Genomic DNA, 15,422 nt, shown 5'->3' with positions numbered 1-15,422 from the left:
CCATCTGTTTTGCTCATAAGCAAAGCTAGCAACGTTACTTCAAAGATATGGCCTTACTCAAGTGACTAAAATGATCAGCAGGTTTAAAACGTATCTGTTACAGGGAGACTGGTGCAAACGGAGCTGTAAACGTGCTTTATACTTTTTGTAAAGATTAGTGTTTGCAGATTGTGTACTAAGGTCATTAGATTGTTAAAACGTACTAATTGAATAAATCTCATCATGTTCTTTGAGAAGCTCTAGTGATAACTATTACATTGGTGCTGATTACTGTTGGATGAAATGGGAAAGGGACAACGGGGCTAGCTAACATGTACCTCTTTAATATATCTTATAGTGCCCTGAAAATGATTTGTGTGTGTGTGTGTATGTATGTATGTATGTGTATGTGTATATATATATATATATATACATACAAATATTTTTTTGCCAGTATATTCCACAATGCTTTACAATTAAAGGGTTGAGGGAAACCTTCCTCATATGAGCCTCTAATTATAAATCTATGCATTTTAATTTGTTTACCACTCCTCTGATCGTTTATCGTCTTATGGGGCAGTATGATGTATGCTTTTTGCATTCTATGCTTGTGTTCTTGTAAATAGTTTCTTTTCACTGCAATTAGCTGCAAGCCTGGCACTTTGTCTTTGATTGATAGGATAGATAGCAAAACATGTGTAAAGTGCTATTCAATTTCCCACCTCCCTGATTGCTCTGTGTGTCCCTGTGCACAGTCCCACAAAACTGGGGTGTGGGTAAACTGATAGCAGCCATGTTAAGGCGATATTTATTCGTCCCTTTCACTCCTATCTAAAGAATGTTTGTTTGTACGTGTGTGTGGACTATTTAAACTCACAGTATGGTAATGTTAAATTATTCAGGGTTTTTTCAATGGAATGTTATTTATTTTGAAATTTCAATATTATTCAAAGCTGTCTTTACGTGCACATTTTATTTGTATTTTTTTTAAATAAGTGTAATATTTGATACATTTAAATTTCTCTTTAAAAATCTGGTTTGTGGTGTGGTCACTTCCCCCCCCCCCCCCCCTCTTTGAGACACTTGCTTATGTGTGGCTGATGAGAAGTGATACAGTGCCACCTAGTGTTGAAAACTCTGTTTAGTTCAGAATTATCATGGTCTGTGAAGGAGCTTCAATAATGGTTACAGTAAATTGGATAGGACACACGTACGGTTTCCCTTCCCCCTGAAAGATGATTTATCATCAATGCCCTTCTACTCCTGTGTTAACTAGAGTTTCATTTTCATAAATACTTATATTCAAGTATGTATATTGGTCTATTTAATATTTGTATCTTAAAAGTAGAATGGCTACTTGTTATGTTTTTGGGTATATAAATGCATAATGGTTGACAGTGATATTGGCTTCTTAGCCTGTATTCGGAAAAGTGGGTGTGGGGGGAGGCTTCACTATGTATACCAGCTGGGCCCTTTTTTTTTTATATATAATTCTTAAACAGTCTTATATTATCAAGATCATTCCTCTTTCTGGCCCACACCCAGGTGAATATTTGCAGAACATAATCATCATAACACTTCAACCTCCTTGATACTTTCACCATTACTACCTGGCTAGTTCAGGAGCTGTTCCTTCAGTTGATCATTGTATAATGAGTGAGAATGTATGTATGGTCACAGGAGACCGTAATAAAGATCATGCAAGTTAATTTCCAAAACGAAATTAACATACTTAAAGGGACACTATAGTCCCCAGAATCACAGCTTAATGTAGTTGTTCTGGTGAGTATAATGGCTCCCTTCAGGCATTTTATGTAAACACTGCCTTTTCAGAGAAAAGGCAGTTTTTACATTACCCCTAGGGACACCTCCAAGTGACCCTCCTTAGATGGCTACTGGGGGGCTTCCTGGCTTAGGGCTGCATAGTAAGCAGCCCTGCCGTTCAGAGCCCCCACGCTCTGCATGGAGACGGTGAGTTTTCCTCATAGAGATTCATTGATTCAATACAGCTCTATGAGAAGGTTCTGATTGGCTAAAACGGCACTTGGCCCTGCCCCCGTGCCAATTTTAGCCAATTCAATGTTTTCCCTAATGTAAAGCATTGGATTGGCAAAAAATCGGCTATTTTGATGATGTCACAAATGGGGGTGGAGCCAGCGCCGGCAGACTCGCGCGGCGCTGGAGATAAGGTAAGTTTTAAACTTTTATAGGGGAGCTAAGGTGGGGGGGGGGGGGGGGGGGGCAAGCCAACTAAATGGTGGGTTTAGCACTACAGGGTCAGGAATACATGTTTGTGCTCCTGACCCTATAGTGATCCTTTAACTCAATTCCTTTAAATAAATAAAAAAAATACATCGGGTGGACATATTCAACGAGTCATTGTCTTTTTATTTCTACTTTTAATTAACATTGATCCTATGTCTCTATGCAACATAAAGGTGACTATGTAGCCACCTGTCCTCCTGTTATCTTGGCTGTGAAGTACAGGAGTGCAGCCTTGAAGTGTTTACATTTTTAGTAAATTGGATTCTGATGTGCTGACTACAGAATCCCTATGTTAAAGGAGCACTATAGGGTCAGGAACACAAACCTATATTTCTTACCCTATAGTGTTAAACCCCCCCCCCCCCCCTGCCTTCCTAAATATAGTAGAATCTTACTTGTATTAAAGCCTGAAGCTGCTGGTTTTGTCTCTGCCTCAGAACAGCAAGCTACCTGCTGATATCATCAGAAGTGTTGTTCTGAGCCAATCACAATTCTTCCCCATAGGATTGGCTGAGACTGTCAAGGAAGCAGATCAGGGGCAGAGCCAGCAAGTCAAACACAGCCCTGGCCAATCAGCACCTTCTCATAGAGATGAATTGAATCAATGAATCTCTATGAGGAAAGTTCAGTGTCTGCATGCAGAGGGAGGGGACACTGAATGTTGTGATTCAAACTAGGCCAGACTGAGATAGGAAGTAGCTCTAGCAGCCATCTAAGGAGTGGCCAGTGATCACTAGACTGTAATGTAAACACTGCATTTTCTCTGAAAAGACCGTGTTTACAGTAAAAAGCCTGAAGGTAATGATTCTACTCACCAGAACAAATGCAATAAGCTGTAGTTGTTCTGGTGACTATAGTGTCCCTTTAAGGTATAATGGTTGTAGTGGAACCATGTCAGAGTTCACATGAGGCTTTTGGTTATGGAAGCTCCGCCCTACCGGTAAGTGTGAGCCTTGGGTAATAAAAACAGCCATGAAATTATCCTGTCCTAAACACACAAACTGTAAGTGACAAATACCTCTGGTGTTGTGTAACAGTCTTCCAGTTGTGAAGATCATGGCTCATTGTTATATGAACATTTTTCATGTTATAATAAATATAAACATTCTGCAATAACTGCCCTGATTGACATGAGTTTTGTTAGCAAAGGAATTCCTTTTTTGTTAATAAAAAAAACAAAAAAAAAAAACTCTGAACTTTATCAAAACATAACAATATATTTGACAACTGCACCCAGTTTCCAAATGTCAGTTGCTGATTGCATTATTAAAGTATTTGGTCCATCCCTCTTAATACATTCACCTATAAACCTTCATAAGGAAGGTTACTGCTGAAACATACTTGGGTAATCTGTTAACCACAAGGCTGTTTGAGAAGGACTTATTTTATCTATCAATCTGAGATAAGGCCAGATTTTTAAATCTGTCTGTCTCTCCTTTCAATACAAGATTTGTGAGCTTGTACATTACAGACCATATTTGCACTGTACATTGAAGTGTTTTAAAAAACGTTTTTAATTGAAAAATGACTTGGCATAGCAGGAAGTCTGTTTGGAAGATTGTATGTGAATATTTTACATAATTCTCATGTTTTATTTGGATTTTAAATCTAATATAATTGGGGGGGGGGGGGGGGGAGGAGGGGAAGGAGGGGGAATAAGAAAGTGTATTCATGTTTTTGTGTTCCTTTTGATATTACCTGTGTGTAGCTGCATTGAGTTCTCCAGTCAAGACTGGTCCTTCCATTGTTCTCTGGGTAGATTACTGAGAATGTTGTACAAACCCATACCTAGCAATGTTTTGGGACATATCTAGTTTTGTTCTTAGTTTACATTTTATCAGTAATTATAGTGCCGAAAGCTGCTGTGTGCCTAAAATAGATGGAACTCTAGGCTAAAAATGTCATGTCCTGGTGTCACCAGGGTTGAAGTTCTACTCTCCACAGTTAAATATTCCCTCACCAAAGGCTTATGGCGAGTGGAAATTTTAAAGCCCTGATGCAACCTGTCAAAATACAACATACAAATACTTGTCCTGTCAAAATACAACATACAAATACTTGTCCTGTCAAAATACAACATACAAATACTTGTCCTGTCCGTACTTCATAAATAGTCAATCTCCTGCAGCTATTTTTATTTCTATTGACTTACTATTATCTACCATAATTTGGTGTTATCTGCTATGTAAAAAGAGTTTTAAAAAAAATGAGATAATAAAGTTACAAATTTGTAACTTTTTATAAAAAGTAAAAGAACATATTACAAATGAGAGATGAAAAAGTAAAAACAATTATAAAACCGGTATGAAGCTCGTTTAACCATGCTTATGTATAGTGTACAGGTAACAATATGTACTAAATCAAACAATACAATACTTTCCTATGGGGAAAGTTCCAATGCGAGCACGGCCATCGCTGCGCATTAGGTGCCCCACCCCTGCCAACTGACGCCGATGGGGTAGGAGCGGAGGTGGAGCCTGAACCAGCATTGGACAGTAGCTGATAGGTGCTCCCCTATAAAGTAATTGATGCTGTTACACTCTACTTAGAAACTGGCTTTGAGCATCACCAGTTTGTCACTTCCTGTCACACCTGTAAAATTTTAGTCGATAAACCGTAGTTACAGGCATTTTAGAAAGTAATGGCTGGCTGGCAAAAAGTAGTAACCGCATTGGAAAACAAGTGTCCTGCCTCCCTTCCTGGTAAGAGTTCTTTACACTACCTGGGACAAACCGTAACAAAGTGCATACATGGTTGTAAACGGTAAACACAGTCTGTGAATACCAAGAGTTTAGTGCAGCATTCATGAATGCCATTGTTACCTGGGTTATGGTACATTGGAAGAAAACATCTAAACCATCCCTGTAGATCTAGATCTTAACGAGCTATTCTTACTAACAAACACTAGATTTCTGTTCTGTTCATGCACAGATTAGAGCTCACTATAAATGGTTGCTACAGCCTTGGAACCTTTAGAGTAAGAAGATTTGAGCGAATAATTAGTGCCTGGGGTATTAGTATCCTGGTTACAGCTTGGATTACATCACTGGCTTCACACCCATCAGACAGTCAGATGACCCTTGAGCAGTGGAGCAAAGGGTGTTCAGTCTGCTGCCCTGTTCATAGTTCATTTGTTGAAGCACGACATAAGTTCTAATCCTGGGGTGATATGCAACAGAGCTAACTTATTTCACCAGCGGGAAGCTTTGATTACCTGTCGGAGATGGCATGTCAGCTGGGCAACTGGAAGCAGAAAGGTAGATCTCCAGGTTCTATTGCTTCATTTTACCACAGCTTGCTTTTTCCTTTTAGATAAAGTATTTTTTATTTTCTGTTTGTTCATTCTCCATCATTTTTTCCTCTATAGCAGTGTGATTAGAATCTGGTTCCAATCTTTATCATGTCCGCAGCTCCATGCTGCTGGCTTACTTTGAGTTCAGCATAGCTGGGAAGCTGCAACAAACAGCATGCATTAGCCAGTGGAATATATCTCCATTTTGTTTTCACAAATCCTGCAAAAGTCCTTTAGATCTCTTTTAATGACCCTGATTGTATTCTCCCCCCCTCCCCCCCCCAACAACAATATAATATAGTTTCGTTGAGGAGGTAAATGGTAATTCTGAGGTCCAGGGGATTAGGTACACTCTAAACATGTTGGCAACTACTTTTGTAACTGATCTCCTCACATATAAAGATACTTTAAAGAAAGCAGACGGTTCCCTGCAAGAATTTCCAGAATGTTCCCTTGTCCTGCTTCAGTACTGGGTTAAGGTTATTTGAGCATGTTCTGGTATATTACAAACACGATTCTTTCACCCATTTCCATGTGCTATGTAGCAAGATGCAGGCAGTGGGATATGAGCAAGCTGTTTTACGAATGTGGCAGAGTAATTGGCTCATTGTACTTCTATGAGCTGCACTTTGCTCTTGGCTGTGCTAGGTACAGCCTGTTCCGTCACAGTTCCATGTATATTGGGGATTGATTGTGTATATCCAAAGCTTCAGTGTCATGGCAGAGTTCCTAAGGTGGCAACATAGTTTTAATCTCTAATCATTGTTACAGCACTGTATTACAGTTTAATGTTTAACAGCATATCTAATTTATATCCTTTGTGCAGATTGAATCAAATTCTTCATTGGAATAACTGCTGTTGAATAAATATCTTCTTGGTTTATGGGCTAGCCTAATTCTAGTAATCTCAGACCTCGGAAAAGCTTTGCTTTCCTCTCAACCTTAGGGGCCAAACCTCTCCAAATGTTAGCTGCAATGTGTTGGTTAGGTACAAATGTACCTTCAAATACCAGGAGACTGGAGGAAAAAAAGGAAAAGTGAAAACCCTATATAGATGCAAGTAACTCACTTTTTTATGCAATTAATAAAATGTTACGTTTTAAAAATGGAATATATATATATATATATATATTATATTATATGTTCCTACATGAAGCGACTAAAAAATATATGATCATAAACACGATAAGTATAAACTAATGATAGGAGTAAATTAACTAGATCCAAATAAATAAATAAATAACCTGCCTGTCTTTTTTTTTCTTTGTTTTTAAACCATTGAAAAGAAATTGCGCAAAAGCTGGTTAGTAACAAACCCATCCTTGCTACCAGAAATCTGATAACATTGTATCCTGTGAATAAGAGTAAGCTACTAAAATGATAGGTTTGTCAGCCGAAACGTAATCCATTTGGTTCAAATTAAATAGATACAAAAACATTTAAAATCTATATCCGTTGAACTTTTGCGGCAAACACAGATAAGGGGGGAATATTATAAAGAGCGAAGTGCTGTACGCATTGCCTACTGTGCCTTTGGGGGCACCCCTCATAAAATCTAGCCACCCATCAACCTTATTTGTAGTTGCTAGTCCCTTCCTTCTAAATAGCAAAGTACAATACCAAAATAAAGGTTAAGAGTGTGTGTGTGTGTGTGTGTGTGTGTGTGTGTGTGTGTGTGTATATATGTATGTATGTATGTGTGTATATATATATATATGTATATGTATATATATATGAGGAAACAAAATAATCCTGCACTCCACAATCCAAACGTAAATGCCCGGTGCTTGTCCAGCAAAGTACAAAAAACGAAGAAAAGATAGCACTCCCAGGACTTGTAAGTAAATATAAAACTTAACTTTTAATCAATCGGCAAGAGGTCGACGTTTCAGTCTGTTAACCACAGACTTTCATCAGGACTAAAGCACCACACCATAAAATGACATATATATACAATAAATACACATTGGTAATCAACTTACCCGCCACCAAACCAATTACGTCTCCCTGTCAGCTCCGGCTGGGTTTGCCGCGGGTTCCGCCGACGTCAATGCGTGCGTCGCAATGACGTCATTGCACGGCGCCGGCGTCATTACACCACGTGACCACATGCCCGTCAGCATCATGGGGAGTGTTGTCATGGAAATGGACTCCATGGCAACCTAATAAAAACAATAATAAACGGTTGAAGCGGAAAGTAGGCGAACATTTGATTTACATTACTTATTATAAATGCATGAGTGTAACCACTATCCCCAATCAATCGGGGGATTATAAGGCTCACAATAATTACAGTCCATGGCAGGACAAAATCAAGATGAATTTTTAAGGGGGCAGAACATTAAAGGGATAAATTTCCTAGGGAATCCAAAGAAAATTAGAAATTAGGCGAATGGGCCCATAATGTTAAATAACATGGAGTCTTACTTTACGTAAGGTGTTTACCCAATATATAAACACCGGGACTTACGGGCTTGCAATAGAATAGACTAGCATATTGACCCCGCAATTATAGCGACTATAAGAACAATGGTGCTCAATCATGTTCAAAGACATTGAACCAAGGAGTAAATATCTATATGGAGACTGAATCATGGGCCCATCTGTATACTGATCAAACCTCCAAAGTATACCCACTAAGTGGCTTACAGGAATAACTAAGAAACAACAATCCGGAAAAATATATACAGATAAGTGATATCAATGAAAAACACATATCAAGGACCCACTTCGTGGATTGGTCCCCATGTCAATATATTCACTATATTAGTCAAAATAACCTACAGACACCTAAAGAATGGAGAAATATGAAGAATATGAAAGGGTGGAGACCATGACCATCCTCTAAACTGGACAACCAGGGAGGTGGCTTAACCCCAAGGGCGGGCCCCCAATTCCTCTGCCAGTATATATCAGGTCATCCAAAGTAATAAATTATAAGAACACAGACAACGAATATTTTTCATTCAGTCCAAGGGGATGGACCGTTTGTAGTGTCCTAATCCAGAACAATTCTCTTTGGAGGAGCATCTTTTTTCGATCACCCCCTCTCCTAGGTGCTGGGACATGATCTATAGCCATCAGCTTCATGGATGGCAAGTTATGGCCAAGTTCGAGAAAGTGCTTTGCTACCGGTAACTCCGACTTCTGGTCCCTGTATGCTGTTCTGATGCTTGACCTATGGTTCCTGATCCGTTCCCTCAAGGGCAAGTCCGTTTTCCCGATGTATGTTAAGCCACACGGACACATGAGTTTGTATATCACAAAATCGCTGGTGCATGTTAGTCGATGTTGAATGCGGAAGCTGGTTCCCGTATGAGGATGTGTGAACGTTTTTCCGGGGATCATATGCCCACAAGTCACACATCCTAAACAGCGATAGCATCCCAGATTCTGTGGAGTACTGCTCTTCGTGTAGCAGTGAACTGGATCGGTGTTCACTAGCAGATCCCTCAGATTTTTGTTCCTCTTGTAGCATATGTATATATATATATGTGTGTGTGTGTGTGTGTGTGTGTGTGTGTGTGTGTGTGTGTGTATATGTATATGTATATATACATACAAAAAAAATAAATAAAAGTAAATCTAAGTGAGCGCAAATCAAAAATGTGTGGTGGCTGCATCTCCATTATTATACTGCAGTATTACTTAATCTGCTATGAGTTCAGTGTATGCGGATCTGCAGTAAATGCATTAACATTAAAGGACCACTCTAGGCACCCAGACCACTTCAGCTTAATGAAGTGGTCTAGGTGCCAGGTCCATTTAGGATTAACCCATTTTTTCTGAGAAACTGCAATGTTTATGTTAGGGGTAATCCAGCCTCCAGTGGCTCTCTCACTGACAGCCGCTTAAGGCGCTTGCGTGCTTCTCACTGTGAAAATCACAGTGAGAAGACGCCAGCGTCCATAGGAAAGCATTATGAATGCGACTGGCTGAATGCGCGCGCAGCTCCTGCCGCGCATTCAGCCGAAGAGGAGGAGAGCTCCCCGCCCGGCGCTGGAGAAAGGTAAGATTTTAACCCCTTCCTCTCCCCAGAGCCTGGCGGGAGGGGGTTCCTGAGGGTGGGGGCACCCTCAGGGCACTATAGTGCCAGGAAAAAAAAGTGTTTTCCTGGCACTATAGTGGTCCTTTAATAGCATTGTCTAATTAAAAGACGCTATGCAACAAAATGACTTTTTAGCTTATTGGTGTATTGATCATGCCCCTACAGTCTCACTGCTCCGTTATTCTTTTAGGAGTAAAAAAACACTTCCTGGGACCCAGCCTAAACATTTTCTGTATTGAATGGTCTGCTTAATCCAGAATGTATCTCCTGCCCTGTTAATAACCTGCTAGAGCCTACAGGAGCCACCTCGTTGTCATTAAAGTTCAATTTAAAGAGCAGGAGAACGTCTAAGCAAAGTAATGTCTAATAGAAAACGAAACCACTTTTTCATGCAGGCTGTGTCAGTCACATCCAGTGAGGTGTGGCTAGCGCTGCATAAACAAACAAAAGTGAGTTCACTCCTAAATGGCAAAGAATTAAACAGTGGGTATATATATCATGACCCTGTAGTCTCAAACAACTTGCTAAGCTTTTAATCACTCATGTATTCCTGACACTATAGTGCTGGAGTGAATCCAATGATTTCCCATAGGAAAGCAATGGGAGGCTATTGAGCATGTGCAGCAAAACGCTGTGCTGCGCCTATCAGCATCTCCTCAGAGATGCATTGAATCAATATAGCTCTATAGGGAGAATACAGCGTCTCCATACAGAGCGTGGAGACACTGAATGTAGGTGCTGAACAACGTGCAGTACTGAGCTAGCATGCACCTCAGAGTGGCCATCCGAGTGACTGCCACTAGAGATGTAACTAATCGGCAATATAAACACAGCCTTTTCTCCTAAAGTGCTAAGGCTACGGGGACAGGATTTAGATGCCAGAACCACTACATTAAGCTGTAGTGGTTGTGGTGACTATAGCGTCCCTTTAATGTATTGAAAAACTAGTTAACTCAAAGCTTCTCCTCATCTGAAAAATGGTGTTACTGAGTGTGTCTGGGCTGCATGGCACAGAAACCTGTGATATGCACATGGGTACATCTGTGTGCCTTCTTGGTTACACAGCTGTTAATGACATGCATTATTATTTACATTGGTAGTGGTATAAAGTATGTGTATGCTTTAGTGTTTGGGATACAATAACAGGGCACACTCCCAGTCCTTGTTCCAATCTCTATTCTTGTCAGGATTCTAGCCTACAAGCTCCCATACAGTGGTTTCAGTGATGTACCCAGCCCGGAGCCATAGGTTTGCAGCATTGGAACAGTGCTGTACAAAGCCCTGAAAGAATTGGATGTGCACACACTCCATCCTTCTTTTTAACCAATCGGCATGTATTTCTAATGTACCTGCTTTGACGTATCCTGTATGGACTAGCGTGTGTACCCTTTATAATAAAGACAATAGTCCATCTTATCTCACACACTTACAATCAAAACTTTCAGTTCATAAAGCATTTTTGTTTTACACTTTAAAAAATGCGAAATGGTTGCATTCAAAATAAATTGACCTCTAAAGACAAAAGTGCACAGAGTGGTTTTCTTCTGTTTCTATATTTGGAAAAATTGTATTGTGCCATGATCTCATTATATATAAAATTTTCTCACATATGACAATTGATACTTGAAATAATTGGTATCTATTGATTACACGATTTATTGCTTGGCATCTGGCGCCCTCTGGTGTTATGGTTATATGTTTCTGGATGATCTATTTATTTGGTGACTGGCGCCCTCTGGTGTTATGGGTTTGTTTCTGGAGGATCTATTTGGGGATGACTTTTTTTTTTTTTTTTTTTTCTTCTTCTTCTAGAGGCAGCTTCCACTTACAGTTTGGTATATTACACCCACCATGTTTTATCTCTGACATCACTTGATTTGCCCTCTCCTTTGTTTAAAATCTAGAAGACCCTTGGAGTGGATGATGGTGTGTGTCATATTTATACACTATATGATGTCCTACCAGATTAAAAGTAATTTATTTACAACAGGTGTTGTATTATTTGATTAGTCCTAACAAAAAAAAAAAAACCCACACACATGTTATATAAAAGAAATCCTTTTATTAAACATTAACAAGACAAAGGCTCTTGGCTTTATTTCAGCATTAGTCTCCAAGGCCCAAGACAAAGGTCCTGTGATTGCTGCATTATGTTCAACTATTACTGCTAATCTAATCAGCCCATTTACAATACTTTGGCAGGGGACAATATCTTTGTATACAAGGGCATGTAGTTGGTCTGGAATGCAACACTTTCCCCCCCTGCCTTCTTTGGTAAAAAATATTCACAGTGCACCTGTCATTAAAGGGACACTATAGGCACCCAGACAACTTCATCTCATCTTTACATTTTTTTAAAAAAATGGAACCCTTTTGGTTGACTTACGGTGTTCTACGGTTGTCACTAGCACAGTCACCCCTCGTTCCAATTTCTGACTTCCCAATGATTGCAAGTATGTGGGCCAGTAACCGTATTGCATTCAAATCTGAAGAAAGCTAATCTTTATAGTGCTATATTCTATTTTAAGCATTTTTTTTTTTACATGTCTATAAACTATATTTAATAAAAATACCATTGTGAAGTGGTTTGGAAAATTGCTCTAGGAGTGCTCCAGTGTTCTGTAGTTGTTATGGTGCTTATTTTTTTTTTTTAAAGTTGCTCATCTTGAGTTTTCCTTAGTGCAGGAGCGCCCAAAAGGTAGATACCCAGATTACCCGTTCTAAACGCCGTCAAAGCATCAAGGTGAGTTGTAGTTCTATACTTTATTAGAATGTACCATGTGGGTGCCCTAATACTGCAGCCAGACCTCCTACCCCTTACTGGAAAGAACTCTTATCCAATTAATCAGTTTGTGATTACTCTACCTCCAGGAAAGGGAGGCTATTGTCAATGTGCAGCAAAACACTTTGCTGCACCAATCTGCATCTCCTCAAAGAGATGCATTGAATCAATGCAGAGTGTGGATATGCTGAACACACTGTGCAGCACTGGACCAGAAAGCTGCTCTAGTGGCCAACTGAGTGACTGCACCTATAGGTGCTTGTAGGCATCAATTTAAACACTGAAAAGGCAGCATTTAAGCAAGCATGTCAAACTAGTGGGCCGCATGCGGCCCACAATGAATATTTTTGTGCAACAGCGAGCCGCGAGTTTGCCATGCTTACTAAAGCGTAGTAGGCACCTGCTCTCCCCACATTGCAGATGCCTACTCTGCCAAAATTACCTGGCTGGAAAGGAGAGGTCCCTGGTGGCTGCGAGGGAGCTCAGACTTCCTGCCCCTTCGCGCGCCCTCTGTAGTGATGCCGGAATATGACAATTCCGGCATCACTAAATTGCGTGCGTAAGGGAACTGGAAGACTGTGCTCCCGAAAGAGCAAGGAGAGGTCCCACACCAGCTCCCAAAGGTAGGGAGCAATGAATAAAATGTCAGTGTGTGTGTCTCTCGGTGTGTGACTGTCAGTGTTGTGATGGCCGCGGCTGGACAGTGGAGGACCCGGAGGTGCACGGAGGCAAGCAACGCCATGTCACATTCTGACGTGACGTCAACGTACTCCACCTTCACAGGTTTTCAAGGAGTAGCAGGAGGATCCGTTTGGCACAGGATGCGGATGGCGCCATTGGGGGTATACCAGAGGCTGGAGTCGCATACTGGCAGCGGCAATGTGATTTGGAGTCTGCTTGTTGGTGATGATTATTATTATTATTATTATTATTATAATAATATAATATTTTTTTAAACAAGGGCTGGGATTTAGTAAGGGGATGATTTTTTTTATATTTTTTAAAATTTATTTTAATACTGTACTTTTCAAAACAAACCTACATTTCTATGAAAATTTAAGTTTTTTTTTGTTTTTTGCGGCCCACATAAACTTAAACCTTGTCTATGTGGCCCGTGCTAGCCTATGAGTTTGACAGGCTATAAACACCAGAACCACTACAATAAGCTGTAGTGGTTCTGGTGACTATAGTGACCCATTAACATGGATAAAAATGATTGTAGCCTTGGCAGAACCCTTGCTCTCTGATAAGCTACACCCCAGCACAAACAGGCAAGGTTTCGTGTAGAAATGCTGGAGTGATTGGGCTAGTGTTTCCTGTAGAATCCCATTTACATGGTGAGTGAATGGATTGCAAGTCTGAGTCAGGCAGATGCTTTTTCATGTGGAATTGAAGATTGATTGTGACATGGCTGTGCTGTTCCCCCAGCTCTGGCATTGAGTCTGTTAGTCTGGGCGGAGAGGCGTGTCTAATGCATGGCTGAGTCACCAGCAGGCAGTTACGTCTGGCTCTGACCCCCTGCATGCTCCTGCAGGAAGTGAACAGAGCTCCACTTTGTCAGCTGTGCAAGGTCTGAGAGCAAGCAAGCAGGCTCAGGATGGATTCCAAAACCGGTCAGTGTTTCTCTGTGCGTCTCTCTGCATTGGGAAAGGTGGCTAGACACGTTTCTGTGTTATTTGTCTTTGCAATCTCCTATCTAGAAATGTTTCTCTCATTTTAAAAGTGCAGTATTTCAGCCATTTAAACAGTTTCTGTTTTTTTAAATTGTTGCCTGTAGTTCTGTTAAGTTTTTTTGTGATTCCTGGTTTGATGGAAAGGGTTTAGTAGCTGCCGGTCTCCCACTAGCAGAGCTTTACATGTAAGGCATAAGATGCTTCGGCTGCTATATTTAGCCCTAGCAGATGCCACTCTGTGCTTACTTACCAAATGTCAGCAGCTGCAGCCTCTTGATTTAAAGTCCGTTTTGTTTCATGTGAAATTGAAATTAGAAATGTGAATTTTCTTTGATCAAACTTCATATTTTACATGGTTTTTAAACCCGTGGTCTACTGGCAAGCAGATTGGCAGTGTAATCATTTTTGTTTCCAGTTTTTGAACACTATTTGCTGTGACCTTCCAATTTATTGTGTACTTTTTATCTCCTCTTTTGTTTGTTTTACTTTTAAACCAAGAAGAAGGAACACTTGGCGTTCCAGCTGTTGTAGGACTAAATACCAGCTTTACCAAGGCTGGCAAAGTACCACGGGAGTTGTAGTTCTAGAACAGCTGGAAGGGGTTCAACAGCAGTCCTCCCTGCCCTCAATGGCTGATTATCCAGCCTTCTAAGCCATGTGCTTGAGAAGCCATGCAGTAACCAATGTAACAGGATGAATGAAAGATGTAGGGGGAGGGGGACATGTGTGAAACCGCTGGCCTGGACAGCTGATTTTAATGGCATTTTTCTGAAAGACTGTAGCTGTGTTTATCGTTTTCATCTAAATGCCTAAGGAGCTCACCTTGTTGCTGCTGAGAGAAATGCCTTTTATTTACAAGGAGAGTGCTGGTTTACTGGGTGTTATTCAAGTTGTATCGGATATGTCGTTTAGGACCATAACCGGTCGTTTATGGGCTTCCACCCTTGGTAGTTTTGGTATGGCAACTTAAAAAAATAACTAAAAATGCATTTGTCTCTAAATATTGATTCCTGCATGGGGGTGAATAAAAGCTTTGACACTTAACATTTTTAAAAATGGTTTTAACACTTTTAAGTCATTTTCACGGTTTATTTTGGATTCTTAATTAATAAAGCTTTTTCTTATGAATAAGTTGTATTTGAAACCTTAAATAAAGCTCCCTCTATAGAAAACTGTAATTTTATATAATACTGTCTCCTGCTCAGTAACTGCTTTCATAATGTGGATATATACAATCTAGACCTAGCATGTCAATTGGTTTATTTAATCCCCGTCCATCTCTTACCACTCTAAACAGGACATTCTATCACTGTGTTCAAGTAGAGAGAAAAGGAGAGGTATGGATTTAATAGACTAGGATCAAATTATATAATGTTACTTCTG

General features: G+C 40.1%; 1 protein-coding gene across 6 annotated transcripts in view; it reads left to right on the top strand.

Annotated features, from left to right (window-relative positions):
* The window catches only part of RTN4 (reticulon 4), a 54,193-nt gene that overhangs the window by 16,717 nt on the left and 22,054 nt on the right, over window positions 1-15,422 (top strand). Inside the window, exon 1 of one of the 6 annotated variants that reach the window (XM_063443982.1) lies at window positions 5,372-5,501. The exons of 4 other annotated variants lie outside the window; for them this stretch is intronic. In XM_063443982.1, the coding sequence (XP_063300052.1) occupies window positions 5,468-5,501 (34 nt within the window). In that variant the 5' untranslated portion in view covers window positions 5,372-5,467. Of the gene's footprint in view, window positions 1-5,371; window positions 5,502-13,840; window positions 13,980-15,422 lie in introns of those variants that run through there. One more of the 6 variants, XM_063443983.1, reaches the window with a different exon arrangement.

Source organism: Pelobates fuscus, chromosome 2, assembly GCF_036172605.1.
Source record: "Pelobates fuscus isolate aPelFus1 chromosome 2, aPelFus1.pri, whole genome shotgun sequence".
Lineage (NCBI taxonomy): Eukaryota > Metazoa > Chordata > Amphibia > Anura > Pelobatidae > Pelobates > Pelobates fuscus.
Note: the sequence above shows the minus strand (reverse complement) of the source record. Positions and strands in the feature narration are given on the sequence as shown.